We start from the raw sequence: 22,163 nt of genomic DNA on the forward strand, positions 1-22,163 counted from the left end.
TAAACCTAGACGGCCTGTTGAGCCACAATGTAGACATCTTTTCCTGGATAGACAGAATCCTGTCGAATCTTGACTAGCCTAAGCTTAGGGGTCTGTCTCGTTACACCAGGATGAAACCAGTGGCATTTGAATATGACAGGAGTAAGAGGTTTGGAACCATAAAATGATAGTTCGTAGATTTCTTCAATTCTTCCATAATAGTCGAGTCCATCAGTGCCAGGCGTAACAACTCCGCTATTTGTGGTTTGTCGATTGGGCCGACTCTGCTCGTAGCTTGCTGTGTGAAAACGATATCCATTCACGTCATAACCGGTAAATGACTTGACCCTAACGGCACAGCCGTTTGCAACCTATCTCAACTCATCACTTATAGGCGTATCAGTTTAGGCTTTCTGTTTGAACCAACAAATGAAATCAGGGCTCCCTGGTCCCGTACCCCGTGAAAGAAGGGTATCATTTTCTTGCGGGGTAGGTTGCCTTGATCCATGCTAGGATTGACGAAGAAATTCCCTGTACCAATGAGAAACAAGGGGGTTGGACGAAGAAACAAGGATATACGGCGAAATGAAACAAGTTCGTTCAGAACTTACCCAATGAATGGTTGCACCTTGACAAGGTTGGTCAACACATATAGCATGATACTACGCCACTCTTCATTTTTCAATTGCTTAGTGGTCGATGCACTTGCGCTTCCGAGTTGCCCTTGGAAAAGGCTGAGGTTCGATTCATTTTCGCCATCATTGTAACGAGGGGGTGGATTATAAACGTTAGGAAGTTTCTCAGTGTAGTATTTCTCTGTGAAGTTCGACACCTCCTCTAGAATGTATGTCTCTGCAATGGAAGTCTCAATTCTGGCTTTATTTCTACATTTTTTGCGAAGAGTCTTCAGACATCTCTCGATTGGATAGCACCAATGGTTCTGCACGGCCCCCCCATCCGTGCCTCATACAGGAGGTGTACAATCAAATGCTGCATCAACAAGAAGCAGGCAGGTGGAAAGATCTTCTCCAACTTACAGAGCAACACGAGTGCCGCTTTTTCCAAGTCATCAATGACGGTCTGAGAGAGCTCCTTGGCACAAAGCTGGCGGAATAAGTAGCTCAACTCTGCCAGCACTTGCCAGACATGCTCCGGGACATAGCCTCAAACCATCGCCGGAAGAAGCCGCTCAATCCATATGTGGTAGTCATGACTCTTCATCCCATTGACTTACAGAGTGCCTAAGTTAACTCCCCTCTTTAGATTCGCTGCATACCCATCAGGGAACATTAGCTTCTTGATCCATTCAAGTACTTCCCTCCTTTGGTCCTTTTTCAAGACGAAATTGGCCTTAGGCCTTCTCCAGGTCTTGCCACGACTAGTAGGTTGCATCTCTTGATTTGGTCTATCGCACAACATTGCCAGGTTCACTCTAGCCTTTGGGTTGTCCTTAGACTTTTCAGTGTCCATGAGTGTTGCCCAAAGTGCCTCGGCGACATTCTTTTCAGTGTGCATTACATCAATGTTATGTGGTAGAAGAAGGTCATCGAAATAGGGGAGCCTCGTCATGCCCGAGATACGAGTCCACATATGCTGCTCACCATATCCCACAAAACCACCTTCTTCATTGGGCATGAGAGCATCTATCTGAGCATGAACCTCAGCACCAGTCATCATCCACGGTGCAGGGTTTGTCACTTTGACACCTTTCATAAAGTTCTTGATGTCTTGTCTGAATGGATGGTCAAGAGGTAGGAATTGACGATGTCTGTTGAACGACGAGTACTTGCCACCCTTCTACAACCAAATAAACCTCACACCTTCCTTGCATATTGGGCATGGAAACTTCCCGTGAACACACCAGGCGCAGAATATCCCATACGCCAGGAAGTCATGCAGGGAGTAGTGGTACCAAATGTGCATTTTGAAGGTTGTCTTTGTAGCTCGATCGTATGTCCATACCCCTTCGTCCTAAGCACGGACCAATTCATCAAACACGGGCTCCATGAACACACCCATATTACTCCCTGTGTGTCCAGGAATTATCAACGACAAGAATACGTTATGTCATTGAAAGGAGACACTAGGGGGAGATTAAGGGGGATAACGAAGACGAGCCAACATGTGTATGGGGCAGCCATCATTCCATAAGGATTGAACCCATCTGTTGCCAACGCGACACGTACATTACGAGCCTCATCTACTTTGTCACGATGTTTGTCATTAAAGCGGATCCAAGCTTCACCATCGGATGGATGTACCATCTTATCAGGATTGTACCGTTTGCATTTTTGTGCCATGTCATCTGTTTCGCAGATTCCTCGGTCATGTATAGCCATTGGATCCTCGGTAGGAACGGAAGGTACCATAGGATTTTCATGGAGATCGTAAGTTGCCTCTTTTGGCCATCATCGGAGTCTACCTCCAAGTACCTGGAGGATTTACACTTTGGACCGAACTTTGCATGCTCGTGTTCTTTCCTAAATAGGACGCACCCTTTCAGACAAGCATGTATCTGCTCATACGGCATCTTAAGTGCTCGAAGGAGTTTCTGTGACTCGTACATGCTCTTTGGCAGAATGTGGCCCTCCGAAAGCAGGGTGCCAATCATGGCCGACATCTTATCGAAGCCAGGTCGACTCAAGTTTAACTCGGACTTCAACCCCATGAAGCATCCAATGGCATCTAGTTGAGACACCGTTGACCGATCGTGAAGGGGTTTCTGTGCCGAGTCCATCATGTCATAGAACGCTTGTGCGGCTGCCTCCATCTCCTCCTTCTCACGTCCCTCATCGAACTGTCCTTGGTGAAAGTCATCTAACATGTCTGTTACCCCGGCATCAGGATCAAAAGCCTCCACCCATGGTCTTACCACCTCCTCTCTCATACGATGGGCTTCACCATGGTGGACCCACCAGGTGTAGTCCGGTGTAAATCCATTCTTCAGAAGATATCTGATATCACATGTAGAGATGTCCTGGTTTATAAGCATCGTACGTGACAACGTGCATGAAATCTTTTGAAATTTTTATCATAGCCTCCACATATGATATCACGACATCTCAACAAGTTTCATGATTTTCGGACTTCGTTTGCTTTTTTTAGAATTTAAAAACACTTCACACGCAATTTCGCGGACATGTTTCGTGAACAAGATGTCCGAAATTTCGGGTCCGTTCCTGGATACGGCCTCTCACAACACTCACTAACATGACTATCAATTTTTGAATCATTAAATTCCATTATTCGTACCACGTGCAGTTCAAATTTCTATTTTTCGAAAAAATTCAAGTAAACGAAATAAAGTAACTAAATATAACAAAAAACCACAAAAAATCTCCAAATTGTAACTAGGAGTTCCTGGTGCTTTAAAAGGGCTGCACAAAAAAATTGGAGACCAAAAACAAAAAAACTTTGCCGAGTGCCGGGGGATGGCACTCGGCAAAGAGTGTCTTTGCCGAGTGCCAGGCATAAGGCACTCGGCAAAGATGGTTTTAAATTTTTTTTTTTAAAAAAAATTCTCTTTGCCGAGTGCATCCACAGGAGCACTTGGCAAAGAAATTATAAAAAAAATCTTTGCCGAGTGCCGTGCCAGGGGCACTCGACAAAGTATTTTAAAAAAAAAATTCTTTACCGAGTGCCAGATCTGAGACACTCGGCAAAGAATTTTTTTAAAAAAAATAAATCTTTGCCGAGTGCTAGATCTGGAGCACTCGGCAAAGAATTTTTTTTTAAAAAAAATCAAATCTTTGTCGAGTGACTAACAGCAGGCACTCGGCAAAGAAGGCCGTGACCGAACACCGTTTCGCGGGCAGTCTATGCCAAGTGTAGAGATTTTGCTGAAAGTCTGGCACTCGGCAAAGAACTCTTTGCCGAGTGCAGAATTTTGCACTCGGCAAAGTCTCTGTTTCCAGTAGCGACTGCTAAGAGTTTTTTTTTTTTTTGTACTCCCTCCATTGTAAATTTTTAGTCGTTCTGACTTTTGGATACACAAAACTTTAGTTATGCAACGTTGCAAGTAATGTGATCGAGGTCACGAGTCACGATACAACCTCTGGGGCGACTAAAAGGGCTAGTTCATAGATTTTTTGTTCGGGGCGTGCTTTTTGAAATATTGGTATTTCTGCTAAAATTAAAAAAAAAATCTGAATATGGCGTGGGCTCCGTCCCACCCGTCAGTGATAAAGAAAAGTTACGGTGAGGTTGACTAGAGAGAAGATTAAGCACTAAACATGATACCAATCAGGGTAAATACAGCTCAGGTTGACGAACAAGAAAATTAGAGTTGACGGCAGTACGTAGGTGCGTGTAAATGTAAAGGGCAACACAACTCCAACTAGATGTTTCCCTCAGGGATTCCCGGCCGGGCGTCGGTTCTTGGAAGCGGAGGCTGGCGGTACGCCAGGAAACCCCGGAGGGAGAAGCGGCACCGGCACGGGGGGAAGAAGCCGCGGCGGCGGCGGCGGTGGCGGCGGGTTAACCAACGGCGGCAACAACGGTGGTATTATCGACGACGGCGGTGGCTGTGGGACAAGCGGTGGCAGGACGGACGGCGGAGGCGGGGCAGGCAGGAGCGGCGGCACGAGAGACGGCGGGGCCGGCGTGACCGGGTTCGGCGGGATGGGCACGCCGCCGATGTTCGGTGGCTCCGGTACGAGCGGGAGCGGCGGGAAGAACAGGCCCTTCTGGCTGCAGAGCTCCGGACGGACGGCGAACGCGCCGGCGGAGAAGACGCGAGCGCCGCCGCCGCCGCCGTGGTGGTGGTGGTGCTTGTGGTGGGCGATGAGATGGAGCCCGCGAGCGGAGCTGGTGGTGGTGGCGACGCATGGCGGCGCCTGAGGGAGGTGCACCGCCACCGAGCAGGACGTGATGGACCGGAGCTTCTGGCTGCTGCTGCTGGGCTCGTGCTGCGCGAGGTGGACGTGGAATTTGCCGCTCCGGTCGGTGACGACGTCCTTCCGGATGACCGGCCGTCCGTTCCCGTCGTGGCAGCGGACTCCGACCAGGGTGCCTGCTTGAAGCCGTAGGCCCGTACTACGTGTTAGAGAAGCAGGCAGGCAGGCAGGCTTAAGCCTCAAACATTGTCATACGGTGAAAGCAGGTTGCATGCGCACCTGAAACGGCGGTGGCAGACTCGGAGCTGCTGGAGTGGACGATGACAACGGAGCCGACGACGGTAGCGGTGGCGGGGGCGGTTAGTACTGGGCGAGCGTGCTTCCGGCCATGGTGGTGGTGGGTGGCGGAGTAGCAGTGGAAGCAAGAGAGCTGCACCAAAACAAGGAAGAGCAACCAAGAAGTGCTGTTCATTGCAGCGGGGCTAGCTGTGGTACCTCCTAATAGCTATCTTCTCGTGCAATGCAATAGGAGACGCGCCGTTGTATTGTATTTATGCATGACGCAGTAGAGGAGATGTCGATTTCTTGTGTAAATGGACGTAGGCGATGAAGACACGTTGTCGTCGTCGGATTTCGTTGGAAACAAATGCGCGCGCGGCGAATAATGCAGGAATGGACTTTGTTCGCTCGGCAATTTACGCAGGTAATATAGTCGTAGTAGTATAGATAAGTAAATCTACACGCCGCACAATGAATAATTAGCTGATATGCAACTTTTAATGCCCAGTAGTACCTTCTGAATTCACCTCACAAAAAAAATGCTCGTTGAAACATAATGAATTTCGTTTTGTCATATGTCGAACTATTTTAATTAAGTTCACCTAAATTTAAAGAAGAGGGTATTAGCATTTATGATATCAAATAGATAAATTATAACAAAAAATTGCATCTTATCATGTTCATTTTTAATACCATAAAAGTCTAACCTAAGCGGTTCAACGCTCGATTATTTCCAGCCGTAGGATGAAGCTGCCCCGTCCGCCTGCCTCGTCTCCGGTGGCTCCCCGCCATCGGATCCGCCTCTACCCCACCGTCGCGCTAATCCGGCTTCGCTAGGGCATCACTGTGACTCCCCCGCCCGTTCCCTGCCCAACCGCCTTCCTCCACCGCCCGGCCAACGGCGCGACCGCTCCGCTGCCCCCGCGCCTGCCACCACCGCCGATCTGGCCTTCCTCCAAGGTTTTTCTTCTAAGCCTGCCGGAGTTGGAGAAGGAAGGCCACTCAATCTCAAACCCTAACCAAGCTAATCGCAGGGCAAGAGCTTGAATGGGGACATCCATAAAATCGAGTGTTGGATTGCTCCAAAATAACCGAGTATCGTTTAGCATTTCTCAAAAATTACCATTGTTTCTATAAAATCTTGTGAGAGTTATGATGATCGGACTTAAGATAACTTATATTAAAGTTCACTGTATTTTGCTTGTGAATGGTGCAGTTTTAATAATGTCTCACCTCTTATTACAAGGAGAATGGTAACGTTGTAGGCTAGTATGAACGCCGCAATAGAACGCATGGCCTCAACGTAGCCACCTTGCATCGTCCCTGATACTGCCAAAGACACGCGTAGACGAATGGGACGACGGAGATGTTTTTTGGGAGGTTCTGAGCCTTGTTTATCTCTGCCTCTGCATTCTGCGGCCTATATCGTTTCATGCCCTGGTTTCTGGCGTTTTCTGCCCTCACGTTCACGGGCTCTTGTTGCAACGTACTATCACTATCCTAGATAGGATTATAGCTCTATAGCAGTCGGCAGGGAAAATTTCTCTTTTTTGACAAAAGAGGAGTCGGCAGGGAAATGCTCATATACATATATATATTATATATAGAGAGAGAGAGAGACTTTTTTTTTATCGACGCCCTGACCTGATCCATCATACGTATAACAACAGAGTTCATATCACATCGTTAACACAATTATTCCAGTTATGCGAGCGAGATCGAGCGATGCTCGCTTCTTCTATGTAAACAGATTAACAGACAATCCGACATCACACGTTACACGTATGGTGGCTCCTTTAGATCATTATCTTTTTAATCTATTTTCACAACTTGTTCTAAAAAATATGCAAAAGTATAGATGCTCAAATGGATGGCCCGCCCGAGCCCATTGAGGCACGACCCGATAAGAGTTGAGCCGTCACGGCCCTGTAAGCAAATTGTGCTGTGTCATGCATGTCCACGGGCTCTGCCTTCGTCCCAAGCACCGCTCGCCCGATGAGCCTGCCGAGCTGGAGCTGTGCCTCGGTCGCGCTGGCGGACCTGTATCGAACACGCCGCTGGAAGAGAGAATTAGGGAGAAGGGAGAGGTCGTGGCAAGGGCTCCTATAGTTGCTCGATTACTTAGAGGAGAAGCATCAGGGGACGCGAGCTCCTCGCTAGTTGGGGGAGGGGAGAGGGTCGGGGGAGCCGACGTGTGGGATCAGGGGAGGGGAGAAGAGCGGGGTTGGGGAAGGGAAGAGGAGTCTGGGAGCCAATGTAGGAGTGGGGGAGGGGAAGGGGAGAGGAGCGGGGGAGCTAACGCGGGATCGGGGTCGGGTGAGGGGATCAGAGTAGGGAGGCGATGCATCATCAGTGATAAATGGGAGGCGGTGGTGCGAAGAATCGCGCGGAGGCGATTGAGAGAAGGGAGCTAGGATTTGGAATGTGCAGTTATGTATTAGCGGGCTATATCGGGCTGGCCAGTAATCAGGTCATGCCAGGCTAGCACGCTGTGACGCTGTAGTGGCTGATGCATGGCCCACCGATCGAGTTGGGCTGACGCGGTCCCGATGGCCATCAGGCCGTGGGTCGTGCCCATAGGCCTCGAGCCTTATGGCCGCAAAAGAGCCTATAGCCAGATTAAGCCATGTTCATTTCGTTGAAATTTGGCTTATGCTGATTTGCTGTGAGAGGAAAATAATATTCGTTCGCTGAAAAATACTGCTGAAGTGGCGTGAAGTGTTTTAGTATCATCTTCAGGTTCTGGGTTCGGCACTTCGGCGATCTTCTCTATCATTAAAGCTGAGCCAAACCATGTCATGGAATAGGTCAAGTCTACAAGTTGATTGATTTTTTCTTCCAAAAAATTGTAAGCCAAGTCAATTTTTCTTAAAAAAAAACAGGCTGGACAAGTTCAACAAAGTTGGGCCAGGTTCCAAGCCTGGCCCAAATCAGCCCATGCACGTGCAGCCCATCATAGTCCCTGATTGCACGATCAGGACCAAAATCTTGTCGGGAAGCAGGTGTCGCAAACCACACGTTCCAGAGTCCTCACACAACACGACCGCCACCCACGACTAGCCATGCTCCAGCTCGCCCCCACCCCGCGGCCGTCGCCGGCGGCCGCTGCCCGGCGTAGGCGCCGACCCTTCACCTCCGCATGCATCTGCTGCTCGAGCGTGCACGAGCTGGAGAGGTCCCCGAGCCCGAGCCCGCGCCCACGCCCGGGCGCGTCGCTGCGGGAGGCGAAGCGGGTGGTGCTGGTGCGGCACGGGCAGAGCACGTGGAACGCGGAGGGCCGCATCCAGGGGAGCTCCGACCTCTCCGTGCTCACGCCCAAGGGGGAGTCCCAGGCCGAGACCTCCCGCCAGATGCTCCTCTCCGACTCCTTCGACGCCTGCTTCACCAGCCCGCTGGTGCGCTCCCGCCGCACCGCCGAGATCATCTGGCAGGGGCGTGACGATGATCTCATCCCGGACTCCGACCTCCGCGAGATCGATCTCTACTCTTTTCAGGTTTCCATTTTTACTCTCTGTTTTGCTCCCCCATTACTGTGTATTCTGTGCAGTGCTACCAGGGTGCTTTTGGGAATGCCTGCCCAATTCTGTCCGCTTGTTAATTCCTTGATGGATGCTTGGTGCTTGTGGAAATGCCTTAAAGTAACGTGCTGGCGATTCTGGTTTCCAGGGACTGCTGAAGCATGAAGGGAAGGAGAGGTACGGGGTTCTCTACCGGCAGTGGCAAAAGAATGCAGCCAACTTCAGCATTGACGGCCACTACCCGGTGCAGGAGCTGTGGGGCCGTGCACAGAGCTGCTGGGAGAGGATTTTAGCACACCAGGGCAAGTCGGTGCTTGTGGTTGCGCACAATGCAGTGAATCAAGCACTTGTTGCCACTTCTTTGGGTGGGTACTCCTACATTTGAGCGTGGATCGGAGTTTGTTATGTAAGTGTGATTGAAACTGATTTGTGCTTACCTCACGATTATGTTTAGGACTTGGAGCAGAGTACTTTCGGATTTTGCTCCAGAGCAATTGCGGCGCCAGTGTGCTGGACTTCACCCCACAGACAAGTGGAGGCCCTCCTAGTGTTTGTCTTAACCGTCTAAATCAGGTGAGGGTAACTTTGTTCTCATCACTATATATGTGAGATATTCTTAGCAACGCTAACAGAACATGTAAGGAGTATGGACTAAGTAGTACAAGAACCATTTACATGATTCTATTATTATTTTTTCGTTCAAAAAGATAATATTCTTGTAAGGAGCGACATGTACTATTTACCAGTTCTGTTAGCATTTCCACTTCGTATCAACTTAGAGATCAAAGAAATTCACAAGACAATACAGGAAAACGGAAGGGTCAAACAATTAAAACATGGATTAATCCTGTCCCCAATTGTATGTACAGACCCCAAATTCTCCTGTTGCTGGGGGGAGTTCTGCGGGAAGAAAGACAAGCAAGAGGATCATTCTGGCATGTCAAGGGGCTACACAAAGCAGTTCTGAGGTATGGGGTTTTACTTGTTCATTCTTGTGCTCTATCATGAGGAAGCACTGACTCTTTGTTTGGCATACCATATTGTAATTCCTGAAATTGCCTTCAGAAAGTTGTGCACACCAGTCCAACTTGGTCTTAATTGGCATGAAACTAAGAAACCATGCATCCCTATTCCCTAATCTACGCCATTAATTGTTCATTGCTTTGGTTTCCAGATTAGTTTAGGTGGAATGGGATATGCGCCGCTGAACATGCTTGGGACTATACAGGTACTTTGTTTTGTTTCTTGCATCATAATTTGTTTCCAACACAGAAGTTGAGCTCATTTCTGTACAAATACTTTCAGTCTCAGAAGACTGCAGAACTACTTCTGGATTTGAAGGTCAACAGCATTATCTGTAGCCCGCAAGTTGCAGCTGTTGATACTGCAACTGTTATATGTGAGGTGACCGTGATCTGAATTAAACATGAAGTTCTTTAAATTGTGTTCCTTTTTCCTTATGCTTATTTTCGGCCTGCTTTATCTGATCCTATGGAGTCAATTGCAGGTCCAAGAGGCTGCAGATTGCTTAGGTGCTGATTGTGTGCCTCGTTACGTAGAAATGAAGAAGTTGATAGAACTTGAAATTGAAGATGCCTTTCAAGCAAAGCAGAAGGTTAAACCGTTGCCAATTCCTATGATTTCTGCTAAGTGTCACTTATTTTTACTAGCGACTAGATTATACGAAGATAACACTGTCCTTAAACTTGCATTTACATCTCCATGAACTCTCCTATGTATAAATGAGCCTCTCCTACGGAAAATTGTAACAACATTTTATTCATTTGATGAGTAATCGACAACTCTTTGTTTTTGTTCTTCAGAGCTTTGGGGAAATAGTTCAGTCTGGTTGGGTGGGGGGCATGGAATACAAATTACTGGAACAACTATGGGCTCAGTCCAAGGGTGCATGGAAGGCACTGTTAAATGAATTAGCAGATGATACATCAGAACGTGTTCTTGTGGCCGTCGGTCATCCTGCCATTCACCTAGCTCTAATCTGCCGGTGTCTTGATTTGCCAATGGAGTACATGTCATCTTTTCACCTGGATGATGGCAGCATCAGTGTGATCGATTTCCCAGATGGGCCGAAAGGAAGAGGCATCATCAGATGCACAAACTACACAGCCCATCTGGGAAGATGGTCAATACCCATTACAAGGCCAACGGAAAATGATGAAGAATTCTAACATGGTAATTAACCTCTGTATAGCAGCATCCTTCAGAAACACATCTCATGAGTAAATAAATACCTCATACTGATGTACATATAATCTTGATCTCCATATGACAATATTTATGTACATAAAAAGTATATTACCCATTTGTTCAGTTGGAAAAGCAAAAGAACTCCATGTCCTGCTGCGCGCTCTGCACCCTGTGCAGGTGCAGATTTAGCTATGCACAGGGAGTCTGAAGATACTGACGGTTGGGTCACCAGGCAAATGATGAATACAGGCCTTGTTTGGTTGCCAAATTTTTTGGCAAAATGACACTGTAGTGTTTTCGTTGTTATTTGACAATTAGTGTCCAATCATAGTCTAATTAGGCTTAAAAGATTCGTCTCGTGGATTTCGTCTAAACTGTGTAATTAGTTTTATTTTTTATTTATATTTAATGCTTCATGCATGCGTCCAAAGATTCGATGTGACAGCGAATCTTGAAAATTTTGGCAAAGTGAAGTGGAACTAAACAGCCTCACAGTGTATCTATTCGCATAATGCCAAGTGGCTATCACTTGAAGAGAGTGCGATGGATTCGTGGGACAAGAAGAAATGCTGACAAAGGCTGCTGCCAAGATCTGCATGGCGGAAGGTTCACAGGTTGAGCATGAGCATGCCACATGTCCTTTCTGCTGCCACGTGTAGCCCTTCATCCTCCAGCAGCGCTGCACTCTACAGGCTACTGCAACACCTCGAGCCGTCGCCTAGTATGCCCCATTCCATATGGTGCTACAGCTGTAAGCCTCTAATGGAGTACTCAACGCCGCACCAGGTGTCCAGGTACCAGCAGCACGGTTACTCCGGCGACGGCCACTACACGGGCCGGCCAAGAAGCACAGCCGGCGGTGAGTCCGACGACGCCCTCCTCTTCCTTGCCGTCCCGGCAGGCTGGCTCATCCGGCTGCTCGCCTTCCTCGGGGAGCTCGTCGCGTCTGCCATCCTCAGCCTCGTCTTCCCCGTCGCCGCTCTCGTCGGCGTGCTGCGCGCCCTCCCTGCAGCGGTCGCGTCCAGCCTCCGGCGCGCGGCGCGAGGCCTGCTCGCCGCGGCGTGCACCTTCGCTGCACTTGTGGCCGCGCTGCTCGTGTCCGTGCTCCTCGGCTTCCTTCTTGTCCGGCACTGGGTCGAGGACCCGGTCAACGTGCGCCAGCAGCTCTTCTTCGACTACACGGAGGCGCAGCCCAGCGCCGCGGTGGTCCTTGACGGAGCTCGAGGCGCCGGCGCCGACGCCGTGCTGCCGGCGGGTCACTCCGTCAGGGTGTCCATGGCATTGCTGTTTCCTGATTCCTACCACAACCGTGAAGTTGGCATGTTCCAGGTACATGCACATGCTTGTTACCAAATCTCCGATCCGGTAAACTCGTTTGCTGATGTGTGCATCGCACGGTGAACTCGTCTTGTTCTGCAGATAAAAGCAGAGGCGGTCTCTGTAAGTGGAATCACCATGGCATCGGCTACACAGCCATACATGCTGAGGTACAAGAGCACTCCTGTCCGGCTGGCGCAGTCTGCGCTGCTGTGCGTGCCACTCACTCTCGGCATACGCAGCGAGACCCAGGCCGCAAGTCTCAAGGTGTTGCAGTACAGAGAAGGCCATGGCCGGCATAGGAGAACAGGGGTCATCAGAGTCTTGCTGCAGCCAAGAGCTGCGACGGTGCAGCTGCCCCAGGTGTACAGAGCAGAGGTTGTTGTGCAGACTGCTCTTCCGTGGGCAAAGAGCCTGGCACGCGGCTTGAAGTGGACACTCTGCGTGTGGGTGTCTTCGTCTGTGTACATTGCTCTCATTGTTCTTGCCGTTTGTTGGGCCCGGCCTCTCGTGGTGTCCGCGAGGAATAGGAGGCTGTCTGAGATTCAGGCCGATGGAAAGATGGCTTCTGGTTTGGGTTCAGAAGATATTGGTGAAAGCTCAAGCAAGGAGGTGTCTGAAGATTTTGCAGTGAAGTGGAGAGAGAGAAGAAGCAAGCGGAAAGCACAGTTTCGAACGCTATTACATCGAGGCACCATGGAGCTTGAGTCCACTGAAGGTTCAACTTCTAGTGTTGCAGTGGTGGAGACTGGTGAGGCAAATGATGATCCTTGAGAATCTGATTGTATACAATCATCAGTATCTGATGATATCAACTAATTTTAATCGAGGGTGTTGCTGTGAAATTTGTGTTTGTTGTTACCACTACCTCTGTGTGTGCTGTAGATGTGACTCAAAGGCTTCTATACTACCCTACATTTCAGACCAACACATAGAATAACAAAAACATACATGGATGAATGAAAACTGCATGAACTTCATGGAAGATGGAACCTTGTCTCCTTGCTCATGTGGCTCCAACACTTTAGTTGTTTGGGCGACCTATATTTTCATGGTTGCAGAAGCTGCACACAGGAACAAGTTTCTACTTCTACGTGTCAGTATTTTGTAAGTTAAATCGCTCTCTCAGTAATCTGCACATTTTTTTCCACTCTCTGGACAAGTTATCTGGTTCAAATCATTTGCTTTCCTGCAAATAGGTTATCATATCTGTTCTTTTGTTGGGTAGGATGTAGGCACAAAAAGACATCAGATTTGTTGGATAGGTCCTACTTATTACAGGTGCTGAAAATTGTATAAGTTGGGACCATTGTGTGCTCTAGGAGACTGAGCTATTAGATAAACTCCATAGGTCCTATACTTTTTACTGATCTACAGCTATTGAAAACTTTCTAAGATAGGGTCCTTGTGTGCCACAGGCAACTGATCTGTAATCCTTTGTATGTACGCCAATACTTTGTGGGAACAATGTAGGGACAGAATAATACATTGAGCACTGTACAATCATGTTACCGTAAAAGGATTGCTAAGCTTAGGACCAAGTGGGCTCATGATTTATGATTTAGTGGAGACTTCTCATGCTGATCAGAAGATTGTTTCAACTTACAGAGGTAGGGAAGCTCATCATTTCCAGTTGGGAGCTAGTACCTGTTACTTCCTAGTGAGAGCATAGCACTTCTATTTGGATATCTGAATTTGCATGCATGTTGATTTTTCTCTACCTTTTCGTTTGGTAAGACTAAAGAAGTCTATGTACCATCTCCTCAACTGCCTTGCTGCTGTCAGTTAGGACTTAGGAGTAATATATCTTCTCCCCCACCCAATAGTAGGTTGATGATAGAGTGACCTCTTTTGTCAATCTATGCATTTATAAACCATTTATTGTCTAACTTTTCTAGTTCAACAGGAACAAAGAAAGGAAATATGCCTCATGTGCATAGTTCATCCTGCCATTCTATCATACACATATAGTTGAAATGCAGCATAATATTTGTTTCTCACACTATTAACAAAAAGGAATTGTGCCTACTAACTGGATTACATTACGCGGTCCCTACCCTTATGCAAGAAGATCCACATTATCTGAGTTGCCATAAGAAGGAAGAAACTAATTCGAAGCATTCCATTTATTTCTGTTTCTGCCTGTTGTTAAAACCTAAAAGGTTACAGAATGGTTGTCTATTGTTCTCACAGATCCTGCCTTATGTTTTGAGGTGCATCTCATTTAGCCACTCTGCCCTACCAACATTTCTGGAATCTGAAAACAAAGTCAACAGACCATGCACTGAATTTATAATGATTTGGGATCAGTGACTGGTTTAGCCAATGCATGTATCACATTTTCATATCTGCACTTTGCTCCATAATTCAATTTAATATATGTTGATTTGTTAAACTATATTTGACATTCTCATTTCTCAGATCTGATTGGCTTATGATTCATGAACCAATGGACCAGGACCTTGTGCAGACTGCAGATCCTGCATCAGCAGTAGGTGAGTCCCAGCATACTCTCGGCTTGTTCGCTGGTTGGTTTTTGGGCTAATAAGCCCGGCTGGTGCTGGTTTGTTGTGAAAGGAAAACAGTGTTGGCTGGCTGATAAGCCCTGTCTGGTAATAAATATGATGGACCGGCAAGAAGGGGGCAAAATTATGAGATTAAGGTTGCATTCCATGTGAATTTTTTATTCGCCATATAGTTTTTGGACGTTGCAATTTAAGAGCTGTTAGTTGGTACCTAACAAAAATGTGTTCTAAGCCTATGAACAAAAAATGGAGACACTAGCCATGTGACAGGGGAGCAAGCTTTTGCTTCGTTTAGAATCCGTCATTAGTCAATCTCTCAATCATTGGGAGGTGAATCCATTTGCTTTCGTACTGAATTCTGTATAGGTAATAAAGTCACAAACTTTCCACTGCGTTCCATTGGAGTGTGAGATCTCGGTAGTCGTTGGCACTGGCGTGTGCCCGACCGTACTATGTTTTTTGCTCATCATACATTTCACACGTCAGGGGACCATGAGCATGATTCTCTGATCCCTCCACACATTGTTTATCCAGTTGTCAGTCTGAACCAACACTTAACCCTTTGTTTTTTGGAAGAAGCCTATTTTTTGCCATCAAACTCTAAAACCAGATATCTCAGGCCATTGAACTATCGAAATCGGGCACTTTGACCCTCGGCTGCTTTTGAAGGTGGTTTTGCCTATATTATGTATTTTTCTAAAACTAATAAAACTATGATTAAATCTCTAAAAAGACCATAAATAATTCATTTTAAATCATAAAAAACCTGCTGCCCCCTTATCCGTACTTCATCCATCCATGTCATCATACCCGTATAGCAGGTTCTGAAAATTGTTGAAGATCAGGAGATCTGGTTCTTTACACAACGAATTTGAAGTTCTAAAGCATTCCAGTTAGTATTAGTTGCAGCAAATCTAGTTTTGCCGGTCTTGATTCAACTGAATTAAGTTTTATATACAAGGTAGGACGGGATCATGTGCTGGAATGGTTCTTCATTGCCTCGCTGCTGCCTGCTAAACTAGGACCAACTGGCTCTTGAGTGAGTCTTGATGGAGTGGAAGCTTCCTCCCATGCTGATCAAGATCTACAGTGCTCCAACAACCAGCAGGTAAGCACGAGGAGCCATTCTGACTGGAGCATAGAAGACGACAAATGCACCTGAATTTTTTTCCCCTAATGCTTCTCTTTTTTTTTTATGTAGAGTAATATAACCTCCCTCCCATTGCATGATGACATCATCTCAGTCAGCTGGTTCTCTGTTGTAGGTCAGAAACAGTGTTAACTTGTAGTCTAACAAGAAAAGAAACTGCGCCCACCGTACAACAGCAATTCATCTACTTGCTGCTGAGACATACGGCTAGTGATACAGGTACGATAAAAAAAAACGAGCAGAATACTAGTTTGCCTCCTTCACTTTCCTGGCAATACAAATTTTATTTTTGCTGACAGGATTAGATATCTACTAGACTGTACGTAGATCATTGTGCACGGATACCAGTTTTTTCTGATCTTTCCTGGAAAGGAACAACAGGGTTAAGACTTAAGAACTGGTTTCAGATTTGGCCGGTTGTTGAGAGCGCTGAAACCTGAAGAGCTGTCTACTGTTTTTCATGGATCCTCTTTTCCTTGTTTTCAGTTGGGTGTTCCATTCCTGCTTTAATTAACAAATGTGATTTCAGCATGGGACACAACTATTTTATTTTTTCATTCCCCTGCTTGATCTCTTCTTTATAAGAAGCAAAGTCAACAAACCATGCATCATGCATATAGTATATTATTTAATATTTTTAAATGCTCCTGGGATCAATCAAGCACCTGGTATTGCCGGCCGGCATTCTGAGTCATCGAAGCAGATCGTCACTCCTTGAATGCCAAAGCTACCATCTTTTTAGTATACTCCAACTGAGCTTTTTTTAGCCATGATTTCACATGGTTTGCTTTGCTTGTCAGATCAGACTATGGCCATGCAATTGCATTGCTCATGGAGTCAAGGACTAAAGATGGCAATGGGGACCCGCGACCCGATACCCGATGGGTATTTACTCCATTAGGGTCTAAATATGGACTAAACACATTACCCACGGGTACGTAAATGGACCAAACCCTTCACCCATCGGGTACGTGGGTATGGGTATGTTTCAGCAATCCCTGTACCCGTTTACCCATGGGTGAAAAATACCCGGCCAAAAACTAAATAAGCCCACCAGCCCATATAAAACCCTAGGTTCACCCGCCGGTCCTGCTTGGCGACTTGGCCGCTGGAGCCCTCGACCACTCGAGGGAGGCTCGACACCGGGCCTCCCGCCGTCGAAAAAATAGGCGCGTGAGTAAAGCGCGTCATTACCTCGTCTCGACGCTGGTAGCCTGGCACCGCAATCACCACTCGCCCAAAAAAATGCCTCCGCCACCGGAAAAAACTACGCCGCCCGCCCGCCCCTCGTGACCTCGTCTCGGCGTCTCGCGTATTCGCATCGCATCGAAGCTCCAGGAACTCGCCACGCCATGCCGGCGACGGAGCAACTCGAGCAAGAACGGTGATTGCCCTGTTCCCCTTCCCCTAATCCCCTTCATATCATATTCTTTGCACTTGCAAGCGTAGCACTGTAGAGGCGCTTGGCCCTCCGCCCTCCGCGCCGCGCTCCTTTGCCTCTTTCCCCGCACTAACCAACTCCTTCACTCCGGCGTCAAGGGATTTCGTGGAGGTCCTGGAGGATGGTGACCACCTGAAGCCGCCGGATCTCGAGCTCGTCGACGCCGTGAACACTCTGAAGCTCCAAGATTCGGAGGTCCAAGTTGAAGTCGCCGCCGATGCTCCTGCAGCGGATCCGAAGAACGGCACCGGCGCCGCCAGTACTCTTGCATCCAAACCCAAGAACGGGAACGGCGCCGCTCATACATCCAAGTCCAAGAACACCACCACCAAGGAGAAGAAAAGGACCGGGGTTACTACGGCCGTGGAGAAGACGAAGCAAAAGGACAGCTGACCCCCTCTTTCTCTGGCTTCATCTCGGGAAGGTGCTGCTGCTCCTCCTTTCGGCCGCTGCTCCTCTTCTGCAACCACATCTTCGGGTGGAGGTGGTGCAGTAACTAATACTCGGCCTCCTAGTACTAGCCGCAAGTTGCTGCAGCCGCTGATGTAAGTAAACCCAAGAACAGTAGTGCTAGTGCCAGATTGTATTTATTCTAACTATATGCTTCTTCTAGTTTAAATGAACCAAAACATATCCTGCCATGTCTGTCAAACCCACCATTTCACCATGTCTTTACTTTCAGGTTTTGTTTATTGGCATGCCTAAATTTTTTATTTCATCTTGACATACAGAAACATTTTACTATGGACATCATGACGATGCATGCATATAGGCAATATAGCATTGCATTCAGTTAGTATACTGTTAAAATAACTTTATTTTTTCTATTTTTAGTGACATAGCTATCCTAGCTCCTCAGTTGTGCAATTACCAGTTCCCCTATTGCCATATGTAAGCAGTTCAAATAGAACAAATCGACAGATTTTGCTTGTTTCCCATGTCCTGCTATACCTATTATGTTTGATATTTTTTAGCATATCTTTTTGAGAGAATTCCTTATTTGACACTGAAGAAATGACTCGTTTCTTTCTTGGCCCTCAAAAAATTTTCGTTCCCTATTTGACACCGAGTTCAACTTTCGTTCCTTCCGTGACACTCCGTCGCGTTTTTCATCCGGCCACCGTTAACTGCGCTGTGAAAAGGCGATTTTGCCCCTGTGGGCCCCACCACCCTTCTCCTCTCCTCCTCCAGGCAGTCGCCTCGCTCCCTCCGCCTCCCCGCAGTCGCGCAGACACGCCCGTCCCTCCCGATGGCGCCCTCCACTCTCTCCCTCTCTCCACTCTCTCTCCCTCCCTCCCTCCAACTCTCCATTCCGAGCCCCTCTCCCTCCCGAGCACGGCGGTGGTCCTCCCTTCCCATGGCGCGGCGGCGCTCCTCCCTTCCCTAGGCGCGGTGGCGCCCCTCCCTTCCGCGCTCCTCCCTCTCCTCGATGGCGACTGGCGGTAGACTAGAAGTGGCGACGACGGTGGCGTGGTGGAGCAGGCGGCCGCGACGACGGCGGTGGAGTCCGGCGAGATCCGACCTCGGGGCGTGCAGATCCGGCCTCGGGGCGTGCGGATCCAGCCTCGGGGCTCACGGATCCGGCCTTGGGGCGCGCGGATCCGCCCCTCGGGCGACCAGCGGTGGACTAGAAGCGGCGACGACGGTGGCGCGGTGGAGCAGGCGGCCGCGATGACGACGGTGGAGTCCGACGAGATCTGGCCTCGGGGCTCGCGGATCTGACCTCGGGGCGCGTGGATCTGGCCTCGGGGCGCGCGAATCCACCCACGGATCTGGCGAGCTCGCCGGCGGCAAATCGAGGGCGGGCACGGGCGCGGCAGCGGCTGGATCTGTTGGTGGGGAAGCCGGATTCGGCTCGACGGTGGAGGATGCACCCCGGCGGCGGATCCAGCGAGCGTCGACGGCTGCCCGTGGATGGGCTCGGTGGGCCCATGGGTGGCGGGGACGGCCGACGGCCTTCTCAGGTGGTGCGGCCACGGACTGGGGGAGGACACGGCGGCCTGGAGGAGAGGAGGGAGAAGGGTGGTGGGGCCCATAGGGGCAAAATCGTCTTTTCACAGCGCAGTTAACGCTGGCCGGATGGAAAACGCGACGGAGTGTCACGGAAGGAACGAAAGTTGAACTCGGTGTCAAATAGGGAACGAAAATTTTTCGAGGGCAAAGAAAGGAACGGGTCATTTCTTCAGTGTCAAATAAGGAATTCTCTCTATCTTTTTTTATTAACATTCATTCTTATTATGTCATACAAATTGAAAAAAATGAGTACTAGCCGTGATAGGTAGGGTGGACCGGTTGGCTGTTGAATTGTTGATTTTCATGTGCGGGAATAAATTATTGGCTGGTACGGGTGACCCGCCGGGTATGATTTACCCAGCCGGGTATGGGTCTGGAGAAAATTCTCCACCCATGGCGGGTATGGGTATTCTGGCGGTACCAAATTTTTATGGCGGGGATGGGTCTAGGGTGGCCATACCCAATGGGGATTTACTCATTGTCATCCTTTATCAAGGACCAATGGTCCATGCTCCATGCATGCACCTGTGTGCGGTTCTTAAATTTCAAACGGGCTAGTGAGTCCCATCATTGCTAATTGGCTACCTGATCTAGCAAACCCGGCCTATCATCAGTTACTTAACGCAATGATCGATCTGTCAAGTAAGATGGGATCAAATTTATGAGACTATTTATGTGCAGGTTCTTCCACCTCGTCCGTGCAATGCAAACGCGACACATTTTGTGTGGCACGTGTGTGTGTGCTAACTAATAGGGTTTTGCAGTTGGAGCGGTAGAGGTATACCTTAAATTATTGATGAGTAATTATCTCGTGATGATAGCGATTTGCATGTGCGGATGCAGCTGCATTGATGGAAGACGGAAGACATAAGCTAAGAGACAAAAGATAGAAATTGAAAAGGCTTTGCTTCGTTTCTAATTCATCATCTTTTGATTTGATACGCCTGACACGTGTGTAGTAGTATAGTGCCTGATATTAGCCCTCATTTATTGGGAGGCTGAACATGTGCAGTATATATATAGTGCCTGATACTTACGGGTAACTTTATGTGTAGGTAATAATGTGACCAGATTGTCCTTTGTTGCAGTCCCTATTCCCTAATATAAACTCACTGTCTGGTGGTCTACTAACTGAGTCTATCGATTTTTCGTTTCCTAATTTGTACTCAGTTTAGAGGAAGTGGATTTCGAACACATGATCTCATTAGTTGATAGTATTATGGCTTGTTTGGCTGCACTTCAATCTATCTTGATTTACATGTATTAGAGTGAATCCTCGGTAAGCTGGCACTATGCGCGTTCGTCCATGAAACATTTTTTAGATAATGGAACAAGGTTTCAGCCAACCATTCATAAAACATGGAGATGGACAAGGCAATGCAGTAATCCTCCATCTTTGCTTCCCTTGGTAGTTGGTAGTATAGCATAGCATTGTTTAGAGCACTCCCAATACAGAAATCATCATAGTTTCTATGAACATTAATTGCACTGTCATCTAAGCGTTTTACTGATGTGGCAAGATAGTTATTGAAGAGAGAGAGCAAAAATCATAAAAACCGGGTCTAAGTTAGAAACCATATCTACACGAGAAAGACATGAAGGGATGTAATCGGTAGAGAATAGAGAAAGAAGGTATGTAATTAGATAAAAAATATTCTGTAGAAATTATTTATTGGGACCATAGTGTCTATAGAGATGAATTGAAAGACTGCCGTTATCCGATTCTCAAATCCGGCCTCAATTACTGAGAGTCGTAACCGTTATTAATTCCACGAGTTGCATTGTAGCAGTATTGCATTCCGTTCCACCGGCGCGTGGATCGTAGTGGCACTTCCTACTCTAATTGGTAGCTGGGCGTTGACGTGTGCGCGTTGTGGGATGAGGTGAGCCCGTGATGAGCGTGGATCGGAGTACTCCTACTCTCTCTCGTCTCGCGTGTTCATCGTCATGCCATTGCTGCGTCCTGCGTGTCCGCACTTTGCCATCGTTCATCTGCCGACGCTTCCTTCCACTTCCACCCCCAGCCAACGGCTGCCTCTTATATTTATCTATTGCTAACAACTTCGTTGATCGACCGAATGATTACTGGACCACAGGAGCAGAGAAGTAGATAAGAGTTTACTATCAGAAGCAACGGACCATATAAAAAGGAGGGGATGGGAGGCAAGAATTAGGGCCTGTTTGGATCCCATAAACTAACAATTAGTTGGCTAAAGTTTAGCTTTAAAGATCTAAATAGGTGAACTAGTTGTTAGTTCACTAGTCTATAGAACCCAACTAGTTGGACTAATCACTAGTCCTAGGTTCATCCAAATATGCCCTTAGACTCTCATTTTTTTTGTTCGGTTTAGGGATACCGAAAATGGGATTAGCCACCTGACAAGTGGGGCCCACATGTTAGAGTCTTTTTTTTTCTCCTTTCTTCTTCATTTCCCGTCTCTCCCTTCCTTTCCTACGCACACATCCATGAAACCTGGCCCATGGGTGCCGACGCCGCCACTCGTCCCCGTCAGGCTGGGCACTTTTAAACTGAAAACCGAACCAAACCGAGCCGAACAAAACCCAAGTCGGTTTTTTCGTTTTTCAGTTTCGGTTTCAGTTTCTGTATATGAGAAGATCGGTCTTCGGCTATGGCTTCGGTTTTGGGGTGACACCGAACCGACCACCGAACAAACCGAAGTATCCAACACCGCCAACACTTTCCCGGGTCAACTCCACGCACGCACTTTCCCTCTCCTTGGCTTTATCCGCTCGACCCCTCCTCTTCCTCAGACCCTTTCCTTTCTCGTCAGCGAATCCTTGCGCGGGCCAGGTGGGGCAGCGCGTCGGCAGCTCGGGTGGAGCCGCGCGACCACGAAGCTAGGCTACTCGATGGCAGTGGGGGCTCATCTGCGCGGG

At 48.1% G+C, this 22,163-nt stretch overlaps 3 protein-coding genes across 5 annotated transcripts; 2 read left to right on the top strand and 1 right to left on the bottom strand.

Moving 5' to 3' along the window:
- Nucleotides 1-4,187: 4,187 nt before the first annotated feature.
- LOC136487709 (proline-rich protein 4-like) lies at nucleotides 4,188-5,328 on the bottom strand. Of its 2 annotated transcripts, none has more exons than XM_066484812.1 (2): nucleotides 5,094-5,328; nucleotides 4,188-4,990 (listed from the first exon to the last, which is right to left on the bottom strand). In XM_066484812.1, the coding sequence occupies exons 1-2, from the start codon at nucleotides 5,284-5,286 to the stop codon at nucleotides 4,329-4,331; spliced, it is 855 nt and encodes a 284-aa protein (XP_066340909.1). In that variant the 5' UTR covers nucleotides 5,287-5,328; the 3' UTR covers nucleotides 4,188-4,328. The 2 variants fall into 2 exon arrangements, with proteins under 2 accessions (XP_066340909.1, XP_066340908.1); XM_066484811.1 differs by having other exon boundaries at nucleotides 4,188-4,993.
- A 2,777-nt stretch (nucleotides 5,329-8,105) lies between these two features.
- Nucleotides 8,106-11,068, top strand: LOC136487710 (2-carboxy-D-arabinitol-1-phosphatase-like). Of its 2 annotated transcripts, XM_066484814.1 has the most exons (9): nucleotides 8,106-8,587; nucleotides 8,760-8,976; nucleotides 9,066-9,184; nucleotides 9,481-9,579; nucleotides 9,786-9,839; nucleotides 9,917-10,015; nucleotides 10,119-10,226; nucleotides 10,435-10,804; nucleotides 10,944-11,068. In XM_066484814.1, the coding sequence occupies exons 1-8, from the start codon at nucleotides 8,156-8,158 to the stop codon at nucleotides 10,798-10,800; spliced, it is 1,494 nt and encodes a 497-aa protein (XP_066340911.1). In that variant the 5' UTR covers nucleotides 8,106-8,155; the 3' UTR covers nucleotides 10,801-10,804; nucleotides 10,944-11,068. The 2 variants fall into 2 exon arrangements, with proteins under 2 accessions (XP_066340911.1, XP_066340910.1); XM_066484813.1 differs by lacking the exon at nucleotides 10,944-11,068 and having other exon boundaries at nucleotides 10,435-10,936.
- Nucleotides 11,069-11,379: 311 nt separating this feature from the next.
- Nucleotides 11,380-12,910, top strand: LOC136487712 (seipin-1-like). Its single transcript, XM_066484815.1, has 2 exons — nucleotides 11,380-12,148; nucleotides 12,239-12,910. Exons 1-2 carry the CDS (start codon nucleotides 11,441-11,443, stop codon nucleotides 12,908-12,910), a joined length of 1,380 nt encoding a protein of 459 aa, XP_066340912.1. The 5' UTR covers nucleotides 11,380-11,440.
- Nucleotides 12,911-22,163: the final 9,253 nt, after the last annotated feature.

Source organism: Miscanthus floridulus, chromosome 10 (assembly GCF_019320115.1).
Source record: "Miscanthus floridulus cultivar M001 chromosome 10, ASM1932011v1, whole genome shotgun sequence".
Taxonomy (NCBI): domain Eukaryota; kingdom Viridiplantae; phylum Streptophyta; class Magnoliopsida; order Poales; family Poaceae; genus Miscanthus; species Miscanthus floridulus.